The sequence below is a fragment of the Girardinichthys multiradiatus genome, chromosome 9 (genome assembly GCF_021462225.1).
Source record: "Girardinichthys multiradiatus isolate DD_20200921_A chromosome 9, DD_fGirMul_XY1, whole genome shotgun sequence".
Classification (NCBI taxonomy): domain Eukaryota; kingdom Metazoa; phylum Chordata; class Actinopteri; order Cyprinodontiformes; family Goodeidae; genus Girardinichthys; species Girardinichthys multiradiatus.
Genome location: NC_061802.1, coordinates 29,411,244 through 29,438,645, shown reverse-complemented (window position 1 = coordinate 29,438,645; position 27,402 = coordinate 29,411,244). Strand labels below are relative to the sequence as shown.

Below are 27,402 nucleotides of genomic sequence, written 5' to 3'. Positions count from 1 at the left end.
CTGTTGGAAGAATAACCTCTGCCTCAGTCTGAATTATTTTGAAGCCTGGTTTTATTCCATGATTGCCTTGTATTAAGTAACTCTGATGAGTTTTCCTGCCCCTGCTGATAAAAAGCATCCCAACAGCATAATGCTGTCATAACCATGTTGGGAATGATGTGCTCAGGGTGATGTGTAGTGTTAATGTCACACACAGCAGGTCGCTATAGAGCTACTTTTTTGACATGGGCTGTGTCCCCTACAATGGCTTGTGGCCAACTGCAAGCTGCACTTCTCCATTTATTTTTGATTGTATGACTAATAGTTGTTCTGTTAAAAGACTATCCCATCTTTATGAACTCTCTATGAGACAGCCGAAGCTTGGGATACTGTGTTGCAACGTAATGCTTTAAACTTCTGCACAACTTTCTCCCTGACCCGTCTGCTGTGTTCCTTGGTTTTCATGATGCTGTTTGTTCTCTAATGTTCTCTAACAAACATATGTGGCCTTCACAGAACAGCTGGATTTATACTGAGATTAGATTACATACCTGTATATGGACCAATAAGGTCGCTTCTTCAGGCAAAGGGTTGCAGGTGTACATTTGCCAAGAAAGGTCTGTGGAAAATGGTTTAATAAAAGACGCATGATGACAATAATCACGTTATATTTCTTTAATGGCTGTTTGTCGTGTCTCTCACATGGCTGTCACAAGGATATATATATATGTTTCTTTCTTTAAATATAGTCTTACAAAAAGAAGGAAATAGAAAAATTCATCTGTGCATGTAATTGATGAAGAAAATATAATTTGGACAGGTTTAATTTTTCTAACAATTAAAACTGCTCTTTAGGTAACATTTGAGGCTTTGCATAGAATTTGCACCAGTTCACAAACTTTGAGAAATAAACAACAAAAACAAAAACGGTCAAACTTTATAGAAGACTTGAATGAAACAGCCCTTTATAAACTAGGTTTGATAGGTAGTGTGCGATTGTTTATAAAAGTGACAATTTTCCTTAAAGGCTTGCTCAAACAAATCAGAAAATAATTTTGCATCACTTAAAGTCTTAAACAGGGAAGGAAAAACTTGAACTCAAAAACAGCTGAGGGATTTCAAATGGAAAGCAACTGAAACTTAATTTCATGGATGGAAACGCAAGATGTGATTATATAAAGAGTACATACAAAAAAAATGTAAGGCTCTTATCAATTTTTATCATTAAATACATTGAGTCACGTTTTAAGCACATAAAAATTAACAACACATATCCCTGGCAGTAAGAATAAAAAGGCACTTTGAAGGCGGAGGAACTTTTTAGCCGACAGTCACATTAAAGTTATTTTAATGACCCATAAAGTCAGGCTGTGGAAGTACAGAGGTTTAAGAGACCACATACACTGGATACACACAGCTGTTGTTTAGAGTTACCTTACTCAGAAACTAAGAAGTCATTTTTTCAAATTAGGTCATTTCCTCATCTATTGAGCTCAAACATGAAACGACCGCAGAGCAACTGTATTACAATTCTGAAACGAGTTCAAACTCCATGGTTTGTTGTTGAAATAAAAACTATGCTTTTTCCAAATCCCCACTGCTCCCTTCTCACAATGACAGAGTGCAAATGTTACGTCCAAACAAATCGTTTCAAAAGCAAACCACAACCATCGATTAAACTTTTAAGCTTTTTTGTGCAATTTCATTGAAAGTGTTCATAAATTATTAAAAAAAAATGTCCATCTAACGAAAAATGGTGTGTTAAAACCTTTCTGCGCTGCTCCTTAAATCTGATTTTCTACCAATAGTGTAAAAACATTGGAGAAAAGATGGCAAATAAAAACTATTGAAATTAAACAGACAACGAAATACTGCAATACCCAGATGAACTAAAGTGTATGTCTTCCTTGATATTTAACTGAAAAAAAAAAAACATGCTAAAACTTGCATAGAGATTTACTTACTAAGCTCCTCCTAAAACTACAACTTGAAAAACTAATAACTGAATGATTAACATTTATCAAAATAGTCGGTTTATAAAATAAAACGAAAAACATAAAGTCACTGCATTGATATTTTGTCTGTTTCCCCTTCAGCTGCCACAGAGACAGCAGGGTCACCTCAGTGGGAGTCTGCAGCACAAAGCTTCAGGGTCCATCGCTTCCATCGTAGATCACAGGCATCTCCATGGTCAGATGGTATAAAACTTTCTTGGAGACAAACCTGATAAAAAAAGGGTTTCTGTTTTGAAGATGATTATACACCGACGTACAAAAAACAGGCAGTTAAAAGTCCAAATGAAAATAGAAGTCGGCAAACTTGTATTGCAGTAGAACAATCCGAAAACTTTAGGGTAGTCCAACTGATAATGTCAGAACCTTTCTTCTCATGTTAAGAAATCACCAATGGTACCCCAATCCCTTAAAATAGATGTGACTGTAGTGTTTTCTTCAATCCGTGCTTAACTTTTTTAAGTTGAATATAGTTTCTAGGAATGTCTCATTACTAATTGAGTTTTTGTTTCCCCAGAGTTTAAATATGACAAGACACTCTTCAATATGGGAAAGACAGAAGAACATGCAATTAAAGTACGGCAGATTTATGTTGATCTTTACAAGAGGCAAAACAGCAACAAGAAGAACATCTCCAAAGCTCGGTGTTAGAGAACTGGAGCAAAGAGAGGCATCTTGGGAGTGATCCAAAAAAAAAACGCATCTCTGCTGTACTATCACAAACATGAACGTGGAGTTTGTTAAAACTCTACTGGGACTCCATCCAGAACTGTTTGACTACACAGAAATACCACAGATTCAAACTAACAACCAGTCCTTTTCTTTCGCTATGAAAGATTTTAGCTACGGCGGATGATACCCGCACAGTGAGAACCTGGCTTTAAACTGAATTCCCAGCAACAAACACTCGAGGTGGATCTGGCCAAAACCCAAAAGATGAATATTTGGTAAAGCATCTCTTGGTCACTGTTGAAGACAGGGAAGGATCTGTGTTACTTTAAAATCCCAAAGGGTTTTAAATAGTAATCTGGTAGAAAACTGGAGATTGCTCGTTGCTGAGTTTTTCAAAAAGATAAAAAAATAACATGACCAAATAAATACTGAAATGGTTCAGATATAAAATCAAGCTTCTTCTTTCTAGAAAACGTATTTTTTGTTTTTAAATGTGTTTATCCGTGTGTGTACCAACATGCTTCCATTTTCCTTTCACTTTGCTGCTGGTACAGCTGAATTTCCCCACTCTAGGACAATAAAGGACATTTCTATTCTATTCTACTTTAGAAAACCTGTGTGGTAAAGCTGAAGAGAAGAAGAGTACAACAGATGACCCATGGCTCTGGACCATCTAGAGAGACTGCGCCAAAAGGATTGGTCAAAGATCCCCTCTCTGTATGCAGCTTTCTTTTGCCATCCCCTTGACAAAAGAAAGTTACACAACTGTATAAATGTATTTATAATAAAGGTTAGAATTTCCTAAATAATTAAAGTCAGATTATGATTCTGTAATAAAAACTTAATCTACTTTAAGGCTTTTAACACTTATTTATGAGGAGTGCCAACAAAACTGTCACTGTTTCTTTCTGTGACATGCCAAGAAATAGTTTTGGGATGATACCAGCTTCCTACCTGGAGAAGGAATTGTCAAAGATAAGTGTGTAGAGGCCAGGGTGCTGTGCTTTCAGTTGTCCCTGGATTGTCTCTTTATGGGAATTGCAGCGAGTCAGAGGAATCAAAACCTGAGAGCAGAACAGAAACATCGCCCAATCACAAATCTCAGTTGTGGACAAATACTTTCCAGGAAATGTAAATCAAAACTCCCAATTACCTTTTTTATATAACATGAAAACAATCATCAAATCTTTGTAACTTTGTCATAAATATAATTTCTGAAAATGGTTAAGTCATACAGCAGAAAATATCAACAGTTGAGATGTTTGGGGTTTTGGGAATACCAGAAATAACATGACATAAACCATCTAAAACATCTGACATTTTTATGCAGAACATCAGTCTGAGGCTGTTTACCTCAGCCTGTATGACTTTGCTATGAAAGCAAAATCACTCTGGTCTCCGTAGGAAGTACTTTCAATTTCAAACAGCAGTTTCTGTAAATAACTTCCCTTTTTGAAAGACCCTCTGTGAGTTTTCCACCTTTCAATCTTTCCAACAATAGAAGAGCGTTTTATTCAGTCGCTTGAAGCACTTAAAAAATGATGTAACATCTCTGCCTTTGACAACTGCTCTTGGTGGGCTGAAAGAAGATGATTGCTGTGAAGGTAGAACATCGCAGAGAGATGTCCACGCCGTTCAGACGTCTGTGCTGTACATTTCAAGGACCCATGTGAACGTAAAAAGAACAGTTCCCGAAATTTGCCACCCACTAAGATAAGGCGGCAAATGAACAGCAGGTCTACCTTTGACTGTTCCACCTCACTGTCACTGGCTTCCCGGTAAACCACACTGAAGGAGATGCTCCTGGGCTCGGAGGAGAAAATCCAGCTGATTGTTGTCCCACAGTCTGCCACAGTGACATTAATGGTACTATAGCAGCTGGACTTGACGAAGAGCTCCCTGGAGCCATCACCAAACTGGGAAATATCATCAATGCTGAGAGGGACAGCGATTCTGTATGAGGTCACATTTTAGGACCTATTAATGAATTATTAATTCACATTAACTCTTGTACAAGTGTGACATATACCAAATAGCAATACTCACGTGACTTCTCCTGATCTGAGAAGGTTGATCTCTGAATTCTGAACAGTGGAGACGCTGTCTTCATCAGGGGTCACCTCTCCAGGGCGTCTGCCAAGACGGGATAGAAATAGAGGGAAGTTATATCCCCAACCAGGAGTCACTGCAGCCATCGGCAGCCTGTTCTAAAAATGACTTAAGAATAAGGATCATTAATATGAATTTAATAGCACAATGAATAGGTCCACAGATCAGTGTGTGTGGATCTTAATCAGCAACTGGAACATTTTAGCATATTTTAGATTAATTAATGAATTTTAATAAAAGATATACATGCGACTTTGTGGAAAATATTAAGTAACACTCTTATTGTGCCTTTTAGAAACTGCCATACACTCATAGGCATGAGTGTTACTTATTTTGGCTTTGAATAATTTCTTTACTGAGTGGCTTGTTAACACAAGATTAAGCTTCAATGATTTTCAAAACCAAGAACTGGGTGCACAACTTTGAAATGATTGTGGATTTTATTTAATTCAAACAGGGTTAAAATCGTACATTCAGCCTCAAATATATGAATACACATCCACACATATTTGTCTGTTGCTCCCAAATGTCCTCTAGGAAGATGTAGGAAAGAAAAACGTCAACAAGTTTCTGGCCTAATTTTGGCTGAATATTTGACCACTCTTCTATTTGGGAATTGTATAGCTCTTAAATTGGTTGGTTTGTTGGCATGAACCTTGTAAGAATAGGCTATCAACATTCAAAAGGGTAAAGGTCCTTTGTCTTTTTCAAAACCGGTTTTAGTGTGTGCTTGGGACCACTGCGTCCAGGTTTAAACCATCTGTCACCCTCAGGTGAAAGAAAACTGATTCCACCTCACTGTCTACAGTGAGAAAATATTGATATAGACTCAAAGGGTACCAAATCAAATGTTCAGACTATAGACTAATGGCAATATTTGGACTATGGTCAAAAGCTGGGCCCATGCAAGAAAAATAAAACAGTTTACCACTTCTGATGAGAAGAGTGATCTGTCAAATATTCTACCAGAATAACGTCAGGACTTTTTAGATGGCTACAAGAAGCATGTGGGTTTCTCAGAAACTTAGGAACATTCGTCAAAATATTTCTTTGTGTGTGTGTTTCTGTGTGTGTGTATTTTACCCAGTACATAATTGTGACCTTGTCTGGATTAAAGAAAAATCCAGACTGAATTCAGACTTTTGCACCCAATTCATTGGATCGCTGAAGTTGTTAGTTGTCTAGACATTCAACCCTAGTTAAAGAACGTTTCAAATGAACCATTAAAATCTATTAAAATCTACTGACATATTATAATTATTCCATAAACACTACACCGGGGATGCAATGACTTTCAAAATGGTGTAAAGTGTGAAAGTTTTTAGGTTTGGAATCATTCCATCATCTCTCATTTCTATAATAGATAATGAACATCACCAGATAGCATCCTAATTCCTATGAGAACTACCAATTGTTTATTTTAAAGAACTGCAACATGACATCTTTGCTTCATGAATGTTAGGGTGATGGTTAGCGAACCTGTACTTCCAAACAAAGAGCAGTAGACAACTGCAACTGAGTACTTCTCATTTCCTCGAATTCAGCTTATTTTTAATCATAAAGTGAAAACGAGAGAGAAGATTCCCAATTACAATGTAAAACACAGTAGGTGTAGAAGGAGGAAGGTTTATTAAAACCCCCTGGAAATCCTAAATGTTCTCCTGAGATTTCTTATAATCAAACAAGGAGTGAAGGAGAATATGACAGTCTGCTTGTTTTGATCAAGCCTGATAAAACAGAGGATGCATTGTTGATAATACTAATTAAAAGCCATGTTCTTTGGAGATGATTAATGCTGCTGTGTCTCTCTTTGGGCATCATCTGACCCGGACCAGCTAATGACAAACAAACAGATTGAAAAACCAACCAACTGAGCCGTGTGTTATCTGCATCACTCAGCTCTGTCCAATGGCATAATGGATCAGCACCGGGACCACATTTGGAACATAGTCAACCCAGATTTGGCTCATTATAATTCATCAGGATAGCATCATGCAACACTGTCGACGGCTCATCTTACAATGTGTACTTTTCATTCTGTCGGTTTGTATATATGTGTATGTATATTTGTAAAGTGCAGTGATGAAAGACACATTTCACACAAACTCTGACAGTAAAGTAGTTTTACATGGTATCATATATTTGGCTTAATAATCAGACCCCAATCTCCTAACGCCCTGCTTCTTGTCAGGCGCTCAAATAAACCAGAGCAAGCTGTCTGAGAAATGATTCCAGTTTTTCTCCAAATGTCCTTTTAGATCATAAATCTAGTAAACGCAAACTTATCCATGAAGGTGGCAGCCTGGGATCTTAAAACATGCAGTTAGGTTTGTATTGTCCAGTGTTTTATTTGAACAGCTAAAAGCACGTGTTTGTTTGATTACGAAAGCCAGGTAGCTTTGAAATGATCTAAATCTAAATGAGTGTTAAGTCAAATAGAGATTGTGAATGCAGTATTTTGTAAAAATACGGGATTAAATGCCTGAAATTACAGATTGATAGCTGAATGTGGAAACAATGTCAGTCATAATACAGTTATAGCAAACGTGATATGTGATCTGTTATTTTAGATACATTTAGCAGGATTAATTCACAAAAGAAAACATCTGCCTGTCAGATCATATCTGGAAGTAAACTCTTATGCTGAGATGGTTAGTAGGCTCCATACACCACAGGTCAGAAAGCTTTCTTACCGGACCCGGAAATGAGTTGGACGCAAAAGTTTGGTTGTGTTCCCATGGTATGTTTCATTTATTTTTAGTAAAACTCAACAAACATTTTAACAAGGGCACATTTTTCTCCACAAATCGCAGAGGCATGTTCAGCTCAGCCGAACAAGTTTCTTTAATGTGCGTTCCACTTTATATTAGCAATCTGATTCTGTCTTGACCCATCAGTGAGACCATCCATGCATCGTACACCAGTCCCAGAAGGAACAATGCTGCCTGTCAGCCCTGGAGCCACTTCAGGCCAATTAAACAGTTATTTGTGCCAATACTTGCCCATCATCCAACCCGACAGATGGCTCTCAGAACCACACGTCCCAGACCAAAAGAGTTGAAACAGCAACACATCCTACCTCAGTACAGACACTCTCTTCTTTAGTAGCTGTGCGGTGATTACAATCTTGGCGGATCACAAAAGTGAATTCCGTTTCATCTCCTCCCAATCTTTTGTCAGAGATTAAAGCTATGTATCAGAATTTAGATTAGGCCATAATAACCTTTCGGCTTTGAGAAAGCAATAAGCTTAACACTTTTTAACATGTTTTAAATACTGTTATTCAAACATCAAAATCCTCAATCTCAACTATACTTTGCAAAGATCATCAATTAGAGTTTATTGTTCTCACAACAAATCTGAATTCTTATCAAAATAACTTTTTTCCCCATGATAGCGGTAAACGGTATAATACCAGCTCTTTCCTGGGATGCCAACATCTGTGCTCAGCAGCTGTGAGCTAAAACAAGAAATCTTTCTACCACCACACAGCTTGTTTCAACTAGCTTGTACATAGAGGTTTCATATACTGACCCCAGGTAAAACAAAAAAGAAAAGAAACAACAAAAAACATTTTCACCATTAAATTGTGGCTTATTATAACTAGAAAGATTAAAATACTGGAAGCAAACTAGTAAAAAGTGGACAAGTTCTACATCTGAAATCGGAACAACAGCATTTCCTACACGTCGGATGTTCAATAACACAATTCAGGAAAGCGTACTGAAAGACCAAGGGCTGTGTGTGACTAAATCTGGTGAGGCAGCGTTATAAAACACTCAAATGAACCAACTGGAAGTGGTTTATGTGAAGAGTGAAGGCTCTGTACTGAAAGAGCAGCCATTAGTACCAAGGCCAAAATAAACGATCAGCTTACATCATAAGAGCTCTCTCTCACCAGGACATTAAGCTCTGTTCTTCCCTCTTCTCGTTTGTGGCTCTCTTCTGAAATATAGTTGTTTCTGTCTGGCTGAATGCTGTGGGAATGTTGCTTTGTATTTTACCACAATGCATCTACTAACCATCACCCTGTATTCAGGCTGCACTCTCGTCTGAACGTCAAACTATCCATTCATCCATCCGTTTTCTATACCCGCTTCTTCCATACAGGGAGCCGGTGCCTATCTCCAACGGTCTACGGGCGAGAGGCGGGTACACCATAGACAGGTCGCCAGTCCATCGCAGGGCGTCAAACCATCCATTAATCCTAATTAAAGTAAATAATTATAATACCTGCAATTAAATGACATACTTTTCAACCAATCCTGTACCCACTGGCTCCAAAAGGCAAGCAGCAACGTTAATTTCTGCTTCTTTTGATGGTCACAACGTGGGGTAGTGGCACATCTGAGAGACGCTTGCACACCCTAGTCCTTAATGCGGTTGGATTAGGTGCACCAATAGTTGCACACCTATGGTTTCACTTGTGGCTCTCTGATAGAAATGTCATGCTCACATTTCCCGCGCTCCTGGATGTTGGCGGTCCTGTTCTCCCTCCAGTGAGCCTCCTGTGGTCTGAGAGTTGCTGTCACTGTCGTAAACGCTGTTCACCTCCTCTTCTGTGATGATGTCATAACCTCCATCTTCAGATTTGTTACTGAGGTCTGAAACTGGGAGAAATTCATGAATTTAACACAAACATAGACAGGGTCCAACGTGTTGTTTTTTTTTAAGTTGTCCCCTTGTGTTAATAGAACATCAAATCTGAATTTAATAACATACAATTTATACGTTTATCCCCAGTGTGCCAAAATATCGGAAGCAAAATCCAATTTAGACAAATGAATTAGCATACTTTGCAACAAAGTTATTTCATAATAATATATACAGCCACTTACCGGAATACATGCTTACAAAAATAATCGGGTATTAGATTTCCTTTTTATTACTAAGGCTTTGCTTTCGGCAAACCTCCTCAGGCTTTAACAACAGCATGGCATGTATTTGTTACTGTTGCACTGAAGTTGTGATTCCTAGAAAACTCTCCACCCTAAAACTGAATATGTTTTCTTTTGTTGACATTTATTCAGAAATGCTGTGGTAGAAATCGACGCATACTTAGGTTTATGTATCCCTCAATATAAGGCTTTAATTTTAAAATGCCCCATTCAGAGAAAGAGAACAGCTTGTAAATCTGTAACACACACCACTCAAGCATAAATAACTAAATGTAAATTTATTTACATGCTTTATGTCTTAAAAAGAAATCAAAATGCACAAAAACATCTTAGTCAGCATAGAACATTTGTGCAAATTTTAACTCATATGTTCTCATATCTACATCTAAGGGATTCAGTTTTATTGGATGTTTTTCTCACACGCATGTAGATAACTCCTCTGTTCATAGTTGGCAAAAATATACACAAGATACTGAAATTGTGTTTACATTTAAAACATTTTAAATGTAGTACTGGTCTAAATTTAAATTGACCCTGCCTGTTTTTGAACATTAGATACAATGGTGAAAGTCACCAGATTCTAATTAAATAAGTGTTTGTTTTATTGCAAACTGAAGTGTAGAAAGTAAAAGCACAATAACAAATGTCATTTTCTTCCCTCTTTGTGTACTAAGCAGAATTTCTATGTCAAAGATTTCAGTCCTTGTTCCTCTGTAAGGAAAAGTCAGTCCTTTCACTTCTGCCAAAAACCTTTCCAGCTGACAGACCGAGGTAACAGTGACCAAAGAGCTAAACAATCAAAACCATTCAAGCATCGCAAACTTTCTGATGTCCATTATTAATAGCAGAAAGGTTCTCCTCTCTTAAGCACGTCACTCACCGGTTACCCTGGGTGTCGGCTTGTAGGGCGCAGGCTCAGGAGGAGGCTGAGGTGCGGGTCCAGCCGGGGAAGGAGGCCCATTTGAAGGGCTATGCTCTGCCTCTGTGAACCTCTCCACCACTGCATTGTGCTGCGTGTAGCAGTCGCTGCAGCAGCGCTCCTTCTTCCCACTGTGTTTGGTCATGACAAAGTTGTTGCTGCAGTAGTAGCAGAAGATGCGGCCACAAAGTCTAGAAATAAAAAACAACATAACAGATTTTTTTGTTTACAGAAAGATAATATTTTAACATTTGGCACAACATGCATGTTCCAAAAATGATGCTGTGTTCAGTGTTAAAATCAACTCAGCAGCAATGTCGCCCTAATGTCCCATTTATAACCCACCTGCAGTGATGTCTGCGCAGCCACCAGGTGAACTGGCTCTTGCAGTCAAGACAGTGTGTGGCCTCCTTATCCACCAACCACCAGCGCTCCTCTGCTCGCAGTTTCTGCTCAAACTCCAGAGCATCAGACTTCTGCCACAGAGCATCTTTATCCCTGAAGTAGTTTACAAAAATAAGAAAAAACTGATATTCAGAGACCAATAATTTTAAAACATGGGAAGCATTCAGGGTGAAAATATTCAGGGTTCGTGTTTGAATAATGTTCCTGTCAAACAGGAGGAATGTAGGCCCTTAAATCTGCAATATTTCTCCTCAATCACAAGTAAATCAAATAAAACCAGAATGATGAACCGTTGAAGAAAAAGGTCTTACTTTATAAGCTCAATGAGCCTCTCTTCCAGGTTGATCTTCGTGCTGTTAAGGTCATCAATCTCTGCAGTCATCGCCAGATACTGACTTTGTTTCTCAGCCTCCGTTGCTTCGTGTTTCTGCTTCATTTCCTCACACAGGCTCTGCACAGCCAGGTGTGCCTCCTCAATACTGGAGCAACAAGAAAACGAGTTATCATTTTATCATGAAAACATGCATTCGAAGGCATTGGGGGTCACGGACGCACCTGGTTGCAGAGTTTCTGAGTTGCTGAATTTCACCTTCATTGTCACGGATGGTGGCTTCCGCCTGCGTGATGTACGCATCTTTCTCACCAATAAGCTGCAAGTATTTCTCATTCGCAGCCTTTCAAAAACATCAAGCAAAATAAACAGAAGACCATAATCAGACTCCTCTTGTAAGTATGGATTTTGTACTCCTCTAGATAAACCAAAAAAGTTCCCTGTGTTTGTTCTGGCTGCCCAAAAGCATAAAGACGTTAACATCATTCTAATAGATAAGCCTCCTTTGAAAGTTCAACTGTATAACATAAATCTATAAGCCTGCTGAACCTCAGAGCAACATGATGAATTATCATCTAAAGCAACTTTCTAAGTGAGCCAATCACTTGATCAGGGCTACAGATACAGTATATTGCATCTATGCTACATTCTGCAATCAAAGGAAAATAAAATGTTTCCACAATCAAGACGCCTCATTACCTGTGGAAACAAATTATAAAAAACATTCTGCTAACTTGCCTACAATCATTTACCGTTCCTGTTGATCAGTGAGCAAATAATCAGAGCTGACTCTATGTGCCCTGCAGCTCTTTATCTTTCTGTGTCTGTCCGCTAAACCAGTCAACAATGGTATGGTATGAAAAATCCCAAGAAAATGTATGTTTTCCATGTGCATGCTTCCTGTGTTTATCATTAAATGCTCCTCTCACATTAAACACATAAAAGTGCAGCTTTACAGAAAGCATTTACCAAGTAACCCTAACTAAATGTATTCTTAATTTTCACTTCCTGAAAGATGAAAACCTTGAGTTCAGACACTTCTGCCTCCAAGCTGGACACGTTCTTCTGCTCCTCCTCCAGCTGTGCTGCAACCTTCTCCAAATTTTCAATCAAAGCCTACGATATGAAAGCAAGACAAACACTTCAAATGTAAACATTTCATGGTTTTACATGGCAGTTCCTCCAAAAATCACCTTAACACCACTGATAAAGATGGCTGACAGTTTGTTTCTATTGACCTTTACACAATAGGCCTTCCTAATTATGGTTTAAGAGCATGAACGTTTCTTTACTCACAGTGATGCTTCCTATCAATGCATCTGTGGGACACGATGTTTAAAAATAAAGTGCAACTTAATACTTTGCTCAAAGAAGATGCATCAAAAGGCAGTTATGAAAAGAGTTCATTTCACAAATTTTAACTAACTACTGCTGTGAAATCACCAGAAAAGAGGATTAAATAATTAATCTTAAAGGAGTATTAAAAATTCAAAAACACACCGCTAATTAAAAACAATTTACCATACTTAGAATCCAAATATAATTAGGACTAAACACACAGCGCAACAGAACCTGATGAGAAACTCATAAGCTTTGCTGATATTTGTTGTTTAATCTAAAAGTTCCTCTAAATGAATAAGAAAAGAAATTTTGATATCAACAAACAGTTGTCTTTAATCCAAAGTTAACGTAGCACCTTGGACAAGAATTTGATCCAGCATTCAAAAACAGAGAAAGTTTGGTTCAACTGCAAACCTACTGAGACATGATCGAAGTAACCGGACAGGCAAGGAAAGAATTAAGCACAGAAGTACCCAAGAGGTGAATGTTAACTCTGGAGGAGCCACAATGATCCACAGCTCAGGTAGAAGAATCTGACAACACCACAACTATTAGGTCCCACAAATCTGTCCTTTATGGAAGAGTGGCAAGAAGAAAGATATTGTTGAGCAAAAACCATAAAACTGCCTGTTTTCAACAAACATGTGGAAGACGGTGCTTTGGTCAGATGAGACCAAAACCGAACTTTATGGTGTCTATGAAAGACAATAAGTGTGGTGGAAAACTAACAATGGACATCATGCGTAACACATGGCAGTGGCAGCATCATGCTGTGGGTTTTGTTTTTTAGCAGGGTTGGGTATGCTGGTTAGCACTAAAGACTCGAGGGGAGGTTTAGCACCCGGTAGGACAATCACAATTAACATTCAGCCAGAGATACAATAAAATGGTTTTGATCAAATCTTATTCATTTTTTTTAGTATGGTCAAGTCCAAGGGTCTGCAACCTGGAGCTCCAAAGCCACATGTGACTCTTTACACCCTCCACTGTCGCTTGTAATAACTTTGGCCAAAACTGCCAAAGAACTGAGCTATCCTTGGTGTTTTCATACGATGTATACAAAGCATTTCTGCAGAGAATGACACTAAAAGTGTAAAAAATATTCTTTTTTAAGAAGCATTTTTTTTTCTTTTGGCTGCAAACTATGTGTTTTTTTAACATTGTTTTATGTAAAAAAAAATTAACCTTTCATTTTCTTTACGGAAAAGTTTGATGATTTTCTTCATTTTAAAACCTAAAAACAAATACAATTTTTCTCTAATTAAAAAATGCAAACAAGTTTTGCATAGTAGAAAATGTGTTTTAAAAAAAATCCTAATGTGTTAAATGTAGCTTTTGCAGCTCTAAACAAATTTAGTTTAGCTGTACCAATGGGTAAAAATGGCTCTCAGGGTTGTAAAGGTTGCTGACCCCTGGTCTAGTCAAAGTAAGGGCTCTGTAAAAATCATGAACATTTAAAAAGGTTTCCGATGTATTGCTGTTTGTATATATATATGCTGGAAGGGATGTGATCCCCTGAAACGTTGGCCGATTGAAACCTGATGTATCACAGAAACTTTAGGACATAAACAGCCATTAAACCCCATTCACTGGTATTTAGATACACAGTTCCTCTGTATGCTGTTATGGACGTCCTTCTTTAAACTAACTGGGTAGCTGGGCTTAGCTTTATGACTGGAACAGGATTCAAGAAGATATTCTGGTCTTGATCAAATCAGCACAATTAACATTTCTACCCTTGAACCCAGCCAAAAACCCAATGGTTATCTCTGACGTAGCACATGGTCTGCTGAAACTCACCTTTACTTGAACCTGATGGCTCATGATCTCAGAGCTCATTTGGAACCTGACAGCATCCATCTCCTCTCGGCAGCAGTCCTTAACGCTGCGCACTTGGTTCTTGGCTTTCTCCAGCTCTTCCTGGAGCTCCGTAATTGTCCCAGGCAGGGACTCCTTCTGGGATAGCTCCTCTCGTAAACTGTTGTTCTCCTGCCGTAGGTCATTTATGCACTCCTCAACTCGCTCCACCACCTTCTCCAACTCTTCAATCTTAGCAGCATCACCCACCAATTGCTCGCTGGCTTCTTCGATTTCTGCATTCAGCTTACAGATGGTCATCCCCAGCTCTGCCATCCCAGTGTTTGCTCTGTGCAAACTCTCACGGATCTCTGTGTTCTCTAAAGCCAGCTTGTTGTTTTCTGCTTTGAGGGCAGCCAGCTCTTCTCGGATGGCAGCGGAGGAAACTGCTAACTCGGCATGGGAAGCTTCTTCTTGATCACGCTGCTGAACCAGCGCCTCCTCTTTCTTTTTACAGTCCAGGAGCTCTGTTATGTGCTTCTGATTCAGTGTCTCTGCTTGGGATTTAAGCTGTTCAGTAAGAGACCTGAGCTCGTTTCTTTGGGCCTCTGTAACCTCCAACTGTGCTTGGGATTTCAGTTTTTCCTCCTCAGATCTCTGAACTTGCACCTTCAGGTCCAAGATCTTTGCCTGGAGCCTGGAGACTTCTTTCATGCTAACCTCCAACTGGCCTTCAACCACATTTAGTTTGAGAGTAACTTCCTGGTTGTCCTTTGCTTGGACCGAGCTCCTCTCTAGTTGCAATGTCTCCATTGCATGTTTCTCAGATGTCACCCTTTCAATCAGTGCGGCCTGTTTAGCACAAGTTGCTTCTGCATTGGCTTTGGCAATTTCAGTTTCCTGCTCCTTAGCCTCTAATTCCTTTAATGTTGACAGCAACTTAACAATTTCCTTCGCTTCATTCTTTATCTGCTCTTCTTTCAAATTGAGCTGTTCTTGAAGACTGATCTCTTTAGTGTTTGAAACCTCAAGGTTTTTATCCAGTTCTTCGATCTGAATGTGAGCATTCTTCAAGTCCGTCTCTATGCAGCTAAGAGTTGCTTTTAAATCACCCTGCTCCTCTCTCAGAGTCAGGTTCTCCTGCTCTAGCCGCTTAGATGTCATCTCTGATTGTTTTGCAGCCATTGTGGCTCGTTGCAGACTCTCATCCAGACTGCGGTTCCCCTCACGCAGCACTTTCTCTTTTTCATCTACTGTCATCTTGGCATCGTCCACCTGACCTCTAAGCTGTTTCTCAGAAGCTCTTAGAGCTGCTAATTCAGCCTCAAGCACTGTTCTGTGCTCTGTCATCTCATTTTGCAGCTCCTCGTTTTTACTCACCGTGGTCTGCAGCATCTTTTTTAATTTCTGTAAACTGGAGCACTCCCCCTGGAGGTCTTCTATCCTAGCAGCCTGTTCTCTGATTTTAACCTCGTGCTGATCGAGACTAGTGGTCAGTTTGTCCCTTTCTGTGGTAAGGATTTGGTTCTTGGCTTCAAGCTTTTGTAGTGTCTCACTGCTGGAGCTTAACTCAGCATCTTTTTTTGTTAGCTGCACAATACGTTCAGCAACCTTTGCCTCTAAAGACTCCTTCAAGTCATCAACATTTTTCTGCATCTCTTCAATTTCTTGCTTTGTCTTCGTCTTCACCTCCTCTACCTCTTGCTCTTTCTCCTCTAGAGCTCTTTGGAGGTCCTGCAGCTGTATTTGTAAATTACTTGCCTCCTTTTCTCTCAGGGCCAGGTCCCCCTGAAGCTTTTCCAGAATATTGAACTGTTCCTCCACTTTTGTCTTCAACTTGGCCTTCTCCTCAGATAAAGATGCAAGCAATGCCTCAAGTTTTGTTTCATTCTCCTTTGACTTCATCTCATTGACTCTTAACTCCTCCTCCAGCCTTTCTACCTGTCTCCTGTTCTCCATCATCTCAGCCACAGCCTCCATCTTACCTTTCTCTGCCTCTTTCAATTTGTCCAACAACTCGTGAATCTTCTGCGCTGAATCAAAATAACTGGCAGTCTGCTGGCCCTTCTCATCTAGAGCCCCATCCAACTTGCCCATGAGCTCTACGTTCTTTTGCTCAGCAGCTGCCAGCTTCTCCTGAATCAAGACATGCCAAGTTTCCTTGGCTTTTTCCTCGGCCCTGAGTGCTTCCACCTGTCTGGATAGAGCAACCTCTCTCCCCTGCAGGGCTCTGAGTTCTTGCTGCAAGCCCTGGTGCCCTTCTTGAGCTGCGAGCGACATATCAAGCTGCCTCTGAAGCTCTTCAATTACTCCTTTCATCTCGGCAGACTCCACCCCAAGCTGCTGAACCTTATCAAGGAGATCTCTCTGCCTTAGTTCTGACTGATCCAGCTCCAGGCGAAGGTTTTCAACCATGTTGCTATCTTCCATGCAGGCAGGCAGTGAATCATTCAGATCATTCAACAAACTGTGCCCATAGTCTGGGCTGGAGGCACACTCAGGCGCTTGCTACATGGTTGAAATGGAGAAAAAAAGAGGCAGTAATTAACACTTTTCAATGACGTGTTGAGATGGTTATTAGACGCAAATGTTGATTACCTGGGAGTACGAACTGGCCAGACTATTAATACTGGAACTACGACTTGGTGGTTTCCACATGTAGCCTGGTGAATTTGCACTTCCCAGCGTCCTCCTGTGGATCGGAAAAAAGGGAAGTCTTTTACAGCAATGTGATACCGCTGCTAAGGTTTTGTGGTTGCTTCTAGCTTGGCTTTTTGAAAACAACTTTTTTTAATGGAAACCAAGCAGTATTTTACTCACAAAGAGGCATTGACTGAGTTTTCTTTCTCAAAACTTGGCTACTGGTAAATGTTGGTAAATGACATCACCATAGCACAGAGGAAAAGACTGTACATTGTCTTTAAGGCATGCCATGTGTTTTGTATGTGGATTTTAGGTTTTGTTTTGCCTGATTACCTTGCAAATGTTGGCCAGGAGGCATCGAGATCATGACCTCTGGAAGCCACATCAAACTGGACCTCGTTGAGCTCGTACAGATGATTAATTATGTCAGCACTAAGGTTAGGCTTCAAGAAGGGGCTTCTTGCATAGTACCAGTCCCTGTGTGGAGACAGTTAAGGGCTGAATGATGAGGCAGGGCGGAAAGTCGAGAAACAATTTTGTAAAAATCTAGCCTGTTGAAAACTGAATTACCCTGTTTTTGTGCTCCAACATGTTTCAAAACAATCCCAATCCCTGGTTGTAAACCTAATTTAATCAAGTGCTGGTTACTACATTGTTCACAGAACAACTGCTGGCAACAAAAGCCTTTAGTCAGTCTAACTGACTGGATGTTCAAAACAATTTTAATGACTGTTTTTAAAAGGCTGTTTACTACTCAGAAAAAATGTGTAGTACAGTAGTAAGTACATCCAACATGCAGACCTAGAGAATCACACCGTAAAAATCCTTTTCAGTCATTAAACTGGTTTTGTTTTCAGCTCCAGGATAAGTGATACTACTTCATTTTGCTTTTTGTGTTTGATAAGTCTGCTACTTCTGTGTGAAGTTATAAAACACTACAGCAAAATGGATTCAATAAGGAGCTCTGAAGTGGTTACTATAAAATCAGACACAAACAGTCATATTTCTTCTAAGCTTGTTTTTTTCACCAACCAACAAATCTTTCTCCCCATATGAGCCTAAGAATGGACAAAGATTGGTCAGATTGTCATTACGGAAGACTATTAAACTAGTATCGACCAATTAAGGGCAGCCTTGTCTGTCAGGGCTGTATGACTGTAGGATGATCGGCCGCATCTCCGTCCTCTTTTATACCTCGATTAAAAGCACATTTCTCAGATTGTATTCGTTCTTGACTCCTGATAAGGTATTTGAACTTGCTGCTCAGCTACTTTTACATGACATCTGTATAAAAATAAGTATGTATTTATACAAAATATACTGTATATGTATAGGCACCAATGTATATATATTTGAATACTGAACTGTTACATTGAGGACATCTTGTACATTCATATAGTAGTGCCTTTATGGTGAAAAGATTTGTATTTATTTCCTTGATGTTGTGCTTCAGTTCTACCTTCTATGCTTCTACCCACATGACTTAGACAATTATGCTATGAGGCTAATGATATTTGTATTTGAAGAAAGATAGTATTTACTGTTCTGTACTATTTTTTATTATATTTTGTGCAACATTAAAGTAAATTAGGAAAAAATAAACTCTCAATTTTTATTTAGCTTTAAATCGTAACAGGTCAGGTCTTTAAATTTTGACCCTTATCAAACTTTTTGTTTGACATGTGGCAATAGGGAAATCCAAACTTTAAGAACCTTTTTAAAATCTTTTTCATTTTATAATAATTTACCAGGACAAATATTCTGCCAGCTTTAGGTTAGGCTGCTACATTAGAGTTCCCTCACTTCACAAGAATGGTTGACTTTACCTCTGCCAAGGAGGTTATGTCTTGAGTTGAGTGTGTCTGTCTGTGTGTTGACAACTTTACAGAAAACATTACAGACAAATTCTAATGAATGTTTTACTAGAGGTGTGTCTTAGCACAAGAAAGAATCCATTGAATTTTGGAGGTGAAGCAAATCCAGGATTTTGTTTTTTTCTATGCCGTCAATCACCCTATGTTGGGTGGCAGAGGTAGGCAGTCTCTGACTGTCTTCTTCTTTCTCTGTTTAAACTAAATTAAAAGAAACCTTGCAATATGGGTTTTATTTTTTGTTGGGTTTTTTTTACTGTGATTTTCCATCCTCAAATACAGATACTGAAAATGGATGTAGGTGTAGCATTACATCACTATCTTATCCACATTAAAAAAGTGGACATGCAGCGGCTGTTTTACCTGGTGACTCTCTGGTTCATCAGGCACTGCTGCAGGGTCTCAGCCAATCGCTGATGAACGAGGGAGTAGCGGATAAATGCTCGGCCCTTTCCTAGAGATGTCTTCAGCTAAAGAAGCAAAAACAGACATTGTTTAAGATACAAACATCAATTAACAAAAAATTATTTAACACACAATATAAAACGCAATGAATTAAATCTTAAACGTATGGCTGTGATACAGGTCTCATATTTTAAAGGACTATATTTGTTAGGAACTCCGAACTCCTAAACAACAGAGTCACCTCAGAAATGGATTTGACAAAACGGATGCCATCATTGACTCCTTTGATCTTAGCCAGGCAATCACTGAAGTAATCCCAGTAGTCTTTCTTGGTGCCCAGAAACGTTGTTTTCTCCTTTTGGTCAAACTGAAAGAGACGGAGTTGAATAGAAAAAATATTCAGGTTGAAAAGGTTAAATTTTACATTAGCACTACGAAAACTTTGTCAAACATTCCTTTACATTGTCCCAACATAAAATTATTTACTTTTTAGGAATAAATTATGTAAATCTTATCGACTAACTTAAATGTATTTAGGCCGATGTAACAGTAAATGCAAAATCCCACCTGCAGCAGATACTCCAGTTTGTAGGAGAATTTGTGCAAACTGGTGCTGTCATCTGTGATTGGCTCCCCACTTTCCTTGTACTCCTTTGCAAGCTCTGCAACAGCCTCTGAAGTTCACACACAGGCATATCAGAAGAGAAGAAAGTGAACTGATTTACTTACAGAGCTGTACGTTCCATAAACTTGCCTCGTATCCATCTCAAAAACTGGAATGACACCCGTGATGGATGTATCTTCAGCAAAAACTCTCCGTCTAGCTCCATGCTGATAGAAGCTTCCGTAATAGACTTACTATACAAATATTACCTTGGATGGTTGCTTTTTTAAGGTTGTGAACATGTTTATAGGTCTACAGTTTTAGAAGAGCAGATTAAACTAAAAGATGACCATTTAAATCTTCTTCCTCCTTCCTTGGGTCTACAACCACATGTAGCCCACACACACATACTAACAGACCCATCCAGACATAAAGCTGACGTACCATGCAGATCCCGGATAATCCTCTGGAGCTGGCTCTCCCCGACCGCCATGGCAACCACGAGTCACTGGGTCACGTCAATCTGCTGAGTCAGAGAATCACAATCAGTCTGGAACAAAAGATTGTCACAAATGCTTTCAACATGCTCATGCATAGAAACAAGATAAATCAATCCTACTTCATGGTAAGATGATTAGAACATAGCAGCTCTGGGAAGAAAGTATTGTTCTCTGGACTAAGAATCATGTCCAAAGTGAAAAATGTTATATTGAACAACTAAGACACAGGGTATGGTTGTGTGACTAAACTACAAAATCAATTTATATAAACAAATAATGATCCTCCTAGTAGTCCTTTGAGCATTCCAGTGCTCTGTTTGCCCTAATAGCCTAAACTCACTTCACATTAGCATAAAAATGTCAAAATAACTTAATTTTTCTGAAAACGCTTAGATTTCTATAACTCAGCAAATAACTTTGTTGTTTTTCAATGTTTTTCAATGCATTTATACATTCAATAAGTGATCATATGGAAACAAATCAGATTGTGCAGTGCACACTGATCAAATGTAACATTATGAACCATGTTATTATCAGCAAATCTCTTAGCCCTGAAAGGTGCAAGGTCGGTTCTCCATCGGTAAGACTTGCTTGCCTGGCACATCCCACAAACGCTCAACTGGACTGAGGTCTTGCGAATTTGAATGACAGGTCAGCTTATTATTTAACTGAAATGGCCACAGCAATCAGGAAATCCCTGAAAGGTTGTACATGGTCTGCAACATTGCTTAGGCAAGTGATCCATGTCAAAATAACTTCTACATAGATGGTAAGACCCAAGTGTTGCCTAGTAGAAGACTGTCCAAACCATAACTGTCTTGTTCGCTTAGTACATTCTGGTAATATCTGTTCCCCAGGTAAGCGGCACACACGCACCTGACCATCTACATGATCTAAAACAACTACATTTTATTCATCAGTGTGCCACCTTTTGTCACTGCTCCGGTTCTAAAGATTATGCACCCATTGTTGGTTCTTTCAGTGGTGGAAAAGGGCTATGTAGCCCCTTGCAACAAACTATGGTCCGATGTAAATTCTAACCTTTTCCATCAAAGCCAGCATTAACTTCTCCAGCCATTTTAGTTTTAGTAGCTTGTCAGCTGGATCTGGCCATGCAGGCCAACTACACCTCGCACCACTGTTAAATACTTCATCCAGTTTTGATAGATACTGACAATGACTGGGGACACTGCCAAAGAGCTGCATGCTCGTAGATGCTCAGACCCAGTCCTCTACCCATCACAACTAGGCTCTTGTCAAACCTGCCCAAATCCTTACTCTTGTCCATTTTTCCTGCTTCCAATTCATCAATTTTGAGAACAAAATGTTTACTTGCTGCCTGAAATATCCCACCCACTAACAGGTCATCAGTTTTCCTCCCTTTACTTGTCAGTGGTCATAATGTTATGCCTAATTGATGTCTATTGGCCACCCAATTTTTTGATTTTGATCTAAAATTATGGAGCTTAACGACAAAATATGTCCTATGCATTCTTATAAATACAGCCAAACATCCTGGAAAACGCCTAATGTAAATGCAAAACATATTTAACTATTAAACTAATTAAACTTTGTTTGTTCTGCCACTATTCTCCAGGCTAACACACTCCTAGAAAAATGGCAACAATGGCAAGCCTGAAGTAAACATCGTCCCGAGACAGGCTCATATTTCTGTCAAATAATAACAAATACGTACATGTATCCTTCTAGTTAGCATGCATTGTAGTTAGCTGTATAAAGCAATACAAATAATACATACACATTGAGCATGTTGACACAAAAAGCTTACTGATTTCAAACGTTTTATATATTGTCCACCAAACGCGAACTTAAGATAAAGTGATTCAAGTTAAATTGAACTTAAAACATAAGTCACAGTTGTATAGCTCAAGCTATAGGCTCTTAAAAAGTTATCGTGAAAAAGCCAAGCTGTCATTTAATTTCATAAACGTACTTTTACAGTTGCCCATGACTCCTTACACAAGAGTTTTGAAACATTACGTCTAATAAATCGAAGTAACACGTAAAAATAACCATGACATCAGGAAAACATTATTATTTAGATAAAGCGAAATCTATCTAAACGGTTTATAGAAAAATAAACCAGAACAATACTAAAAAAGACATACTTTTTTTAGATATGAGTTAAGCCCATAAAGATAAACTCTGAGCAGTCAAACTTGTTCAGAGTCACGTGATTGACAGAACTAACTACCCAATGACAAAGCCCCGTGAAGCCATCCGACCAATCAGCTGGAGGCAAGTGGACGGGACGTGGGATGTAAGAGGTTTGGTTGACTCATCACAGTAAACACTGCGGTCATGTGATCCATGACGCATCATTCAGTGTCCCACTTTTCTTTGTTTGAGGTAGAAGGAGGTCAACCTTAGATTTATGGGAGATTTATTTGTAGGGAAAAGATAAATCTTGTGTTATTTTATGTTATCACCCAAATCATCTATTTCAAATCTGTTGATATACTCAGGTAGCATAACTAAATCATCAAGGCAACATTAAGTTCTGTTTAGATTTTTAAATAATGCTCACCAGGGCACAACATGTTTCCTCTCCTCTGTTTATTGAAACGTTCCCTACTTTATTGAGTTATTATTAATTTAAATTCTTACTAATTAGACCCTCATACAAACGTAAATAACTGTACAACATAATGACCAGAATGCAGCAATCATGAATAACAAAATGCTGCAAACGTAAAGATTCTGTAATCCTTTAGACTCATTACCAGGCCGGAGTGAAAGTAAATTGTAAATAACTGAGAACTTTAACTCCAAAACAATCAAGACTGTACGTTGGGGGAAAAAAATAGAAAACACTATTTGGCACTATTCTAAATAATGTGGGTTTTAATTTCTGTTGAAAAAAAAATACAAGGAGTAAACTTGGGACTGGCACATTACTGTTTTAAAATGCTTCATGCATTCTTTAAAGTCATACTAGCATGGCCTATACTCTGAGTATGCACTCTGTGGACATATGTTTCAAATTGCATTATTTCTGTTTTCTTACTTACTGATTCAACTGATGTAGTTTTAACTGTGTTTAGTGTTTGTAGAAGTGGTTTATATAAGCTTTAGCCAAGAGTCTGACGTTTTAAGGACACCACACATGTCTGTGTTTAACTAATGCAATGTAGAGCAATAAACGTAGAAAAAAAAGCAATATTCCTCCTCCATTTCCGGTGTTTCACTCAGAAATAGAACCAGTTTTAAGTCTTTTGCAGCCTCTAACTGTTATTTTATTCTAGTTGAGTTGATTTTTTATCAACTGATCAGCTTCGATGTCCCTGCTCAAGATGAACATCCCCAAAGCATCATACGGCCACTGCTATGTATCACCATGGGAATGGTGTGTTAACTATGATTTCAAACACAAATAGCATTTTGCATCAAGGGCAAAATATTCAGGTTTAATCTCAGTTGATCAAAGCACCTTCTTCCATGTTTTCTGTGTCTTCTACAGTGCTTGTGGCAAACTCCTATATTGTGGAAAGCACAAATAAGAGCTATATCTACTCAGCCATAACAGAGAAATGCGCTTTCTCTCCGAGGCCTCCAAGAACAACATAGCCACAACTGTTCTATCTAGTTTTGTTCAGGGTCTAGAGGTGGCTGGAGCCTTTTAAACCACTGTCAATATTGAGTTGCCAGTCTTTGGAATGTGAAAACCAGAGTACCCAGAAAAAACCCATTGACACACAGGGAGAACTTTTAAATTCCAAAAAACAAGGCTTCTGTCAAGGTTTAAGCTGTCTTGTCAGGAGGTTGTCCGAAATAACCTACGCCTGCTGCACCTGAAAAAAAAAAATAGAGGAACAAAAAGTACATCAGCAGCTGTTATATGAAAGCTATTTTCTATTTACCTGCTTTTGAACATTTAGACAGTGTCACATTCAGCAGCATCTCAGTTCCATGAGGAACAAGGTAAGTTATTTTGTTCCTCATAATAACAACAGTATGGCAATAAAGGGAGATTTTACTATGTTAAGAATTTCACGCTTAAATTTCTTTTGCAGGTTCCCATTCACCAGTAATGGGTACTCTCAACATTACCAATGACTATGACTATGACTATGAAGATGAAGTCTGTGAAAAAGGTCAAGTGGTCAAATTTGGAGCCCTCATCGTCCCAATTTTCTTTTCTATCGTCATCACTCTGAGTCTGACAGGAAACATCCTTGTCCTTGTAATCCTGGCTTTGTATGAAAACCTGAAATCTCTGACCAACATCTTCATTGTCAATCTGGCCATCTCTGACCTTGTCTTCACCATGGGTCTCCCTTTCTGGGCCATCTACCACGTCTGGGGATGGGTGTTTTCAGAGACTGTCTGCAAAATTGTGACTTTTGTCTTTTTTACGGGTTTTTACAGCAGCGTCCTCTTCTTGACCATCATGACCATCTACAGGTATTTGGTTGTGGTCCACCCTCTCTCTGACATGAGCTCTCTGAAACCCTGGACTGGGTTTTTTCTGTCTGTCCTTATGTGGATTATCAGTATTGGAGCTGCCATGCCATCCCTGCTACAAACCTCCCTCGTCTCAATCCATCACAATGGTACAGACTCCTGGGGCTGCGAATACAACACCATCCAATGGAAAATCATTGGTATGTCCCAGCAGAATTTTTTTTTCTTGGTTGCATTTGCAGTGATGGCTTTCTGCTACATGCAGATATTAAAGAGGATCACCAGAACAAGGTCCCACACAAAGAACAGAGCAGTTAAGTTAGTTTTCTCCATCGTGGCCGTCTTTTTTGTAGGATGGGTGCCCTACAACGTGGTAATCTTTTTGAGAGTTTTAGCTCATGTTGAAGTTCAGCCGTTTAATGAATGTGCACTGAGCATCCAGCTTGACTATGCCTTCTACGTGTGTCGACTCATTGCTTTCTCTCACTGCTGCTTGAACCCAGTCTTTTATGCATTTGTTGGTGTGAAGTTCAGGAACCATTTCAAGGCACCTCTGCGTCAAATGTTCAACCGTCCGAGTCCAGTTGAAGAACAAGAAGTCAGAATGCAGAACCTCATCTCACGTGGATCAATGTACTAGATGCAAATATGTATGTCTTTGGTACATTTCATTTTGGTACATGGTTCTGTAATGTCTAGAGGAAATGTTTCATGTTAGACATTTTGAAACAAGCTGTTCAGCATTAATGTCTGAAGTTTTACCTTACTAATTACATGCAAATGTTCGAGTTAAGACAATATGAGAATATTATTGTTTTATGTGATATACTTAAATATATTATAATGGATACCTTAAATGCTTTGAATTGGTAGAAAACAGGAACTAATTACAAATGTTTCTATTTTTGTGCATATTACCCAGCAAAGTAATCAATATCTGAATATGCTGTGCAGGCTTGTAAAATACTGAGCTTGTCCTAAAATGTCTGGTTCTGTATAAAAATGTCAAACATAACAGATTAAATCTAGGTAAAGGATAACTCTGCACCACTGTGGTATTAGTAAACTGTGAAAAGTGAACTGTAATATAATATGCAAGTGAGATGTTTTGCGTAGTGAAATGTACAGTATGACTCTACACTGAAAACACTGAACAAACCCAACACAGTTTGATGAGCTGGAGCTAATTCAACAAGAAACTACAGGTGCATCTCAGTAAACTCGGATGTCATTGAAAAGGTGATTTATTCCAGTAATTCAATTCAAATAGTAAAACTATTATATAATTTTAAACAAATATACACAGAGAGATCCATTTTAATTGTTTATTGCTGTTCGTTTTAAAATTTAATGCCTAAAAGGAATGAAAAGGAAGACTTTCATTTCTCAGAAATGTTTTATTTTCCTTCCACTCAACTCTCCATTAATCCGATTGAATACAGCACTCTGTCAAAAACCAGCTTCTTTATTATGACTTTTTGTGGATAACTCTCCTTGTGGAAGGTGTCAGTGACTGTCTGCTCAACATGTATAGGCTATAACATATCTGTATGAAAATATGTATATTTTTAATTTGTCTTATGTCATATTAGAATTTTCAAAGAAACTGAATCATCACAAATACCACAATAATCAATGTCATAATAATTAAAATGAAAATAAATACATAATTACAATGTTTCACTCTGTGTTGACTCTACTGTATATAATACATTTGTTTCACTTTCTCAACTGAATTACTGAAGTAAATTAACTTTTACATGATATTCTAAGTTACTAATAAGTTTTATACCATAATAATTATCTTCTAATAAATTTTGAATCAATATCATACTTAACAATTTTAGTAAGTTCTTGATTTTTAGAATTATTTGAAGAGTAAGTCCAAATAAGAGAGAGCTTAATAAAATGCACGTTTTATGTTTGTTTTCTTATTTTATCTTAGTATTTTTACATAAACTACTCTGCAGAAGTGTACATATTTTACATGTGTTGTAATTGCCATTTTTAAAGTCCCTCTTTTAACTCTATTAAAATGAAAGTAGTACTTTTATATGACATATAATTCTTTGTGTAAAACTAAATAGATGATCCATTTTTCATGTAAGTAACTTTAAATATGTTTTTAAAACTCACAGCAGAATGCCCTGTATATGCTGCAAACAAAACAAAAAAAACCTTCACAACTATTTTAATGGATGTCTATCAATAGCTGCACACATTTTGTCTGTGTAAACACTGCCATCGTCTGCTGGCTCAAAGCATTGCACCCAAAACTACTTTGGAAGCACATTTTTGAGTTGTTCTTGTTATTAGGGAATCAAATAGTAAGTTTAAGACTAGGTTTCAATGGATCGACATCATCATTAATGATGAAAATATCTCAAAAAGTTTAAAAAGTAAACTTTTTTTTCTGAATTGTTTCACAGGAGTAATTATAACTCTTATTAATGGCAGAGACAAAAACAAGGACTGGTGAAAACCAGCTCTG

The 27,402-nt window shown here is 38.4% G+C and overlaps 2 protein-coding genes across 4 annotated transcripts; one reads left to right on the top strand and one right to left on the bottom strand.

The window, feature by feature from the left end:
* Window positions 1-639: 639 nt before the first annotated feature.
* On the bottom strand, window positions 640-22,672 carry fyco1a (FYVE and coiled-coil domain autophagy adaptor 1a). 3 transcript variants are annotated; one of them, XM_047375475.1, is made up of 18 exons: window positions 22,616-22,672; window positions 20,431-20,512; window positions 19,950-20,056; window positions 19,624-19,749; window positions 19,341-19,447; window positions 17,440-17,583; window positions 17,062-17,155; window positions 14,467-16,971; window positions 12,349-12,441; window positions 11,550-11,668; window positions 11,306-11,473; window positions 10,935-11,087; window positions 10,551-10,780; window positions 9,229-9,382; window positions 4,710-4,796; window positions 4,406-4,616; window positions 3,618-3,727; window positions 640-2,202 (listed from the first exon to the last, which is right to left on the bottom strand). In XM_047375475.1, the coding sequence occupies exons 2-18, from the start codon at window positions 20,477-20,479 to the stop codon at window positions 2,127-2,129; spliced, it is 4,533 nt and encodes a 1,510-aa protein (XP_047231431.1). In that variant the 5' UTR covers window positions 20,480-20,512; window positions 22,616-22,672; the 3' UTR covers window positions 640-2,126. The 3 variants fall into 3 exon arrangements, with proteins under 3 accessions (XP_047231431.1, XP_047231432.1, XP_047231433.1); XM_047375476.1 differs by having other exon boundaries at window positions 20,431-20,509; window positions 22,616-22,660; XM_047375477.1 differs by lacking the exon at window positions 22,616-22,672 and adding an exon at window positions 22,441-22,538 and having other exon boundaries at window positions 20,431-20,509.
* A 1,566-nt stretch (window positions 22,673-24,238) lies between these two features.
* Window positions 24,239-26,587, top strand: xcr1a.1 (chemokine (C motif) receptor 1a, duplicate 1). Its single transcript, XM_047375528.1, has 2 exons — window positions 24,239-24,428; window positions 24,521-26,587. The coding sequence occupies exon 2, from the start codon at window positions 24,538-24,540 to the stop codon at window positions 25,549-25,551; it is 1,014 nt and encodes a 337-aa protein (XP_047231484.1). The 5' UTR covers window positions 24,239-24,428; window positions 24,521-24,537; the 3' UTR covers window positions 25,552-26,587.
* The last annotated feature ends 815 nt before the right edge of the window (window positions 26,588-27,402 follow it).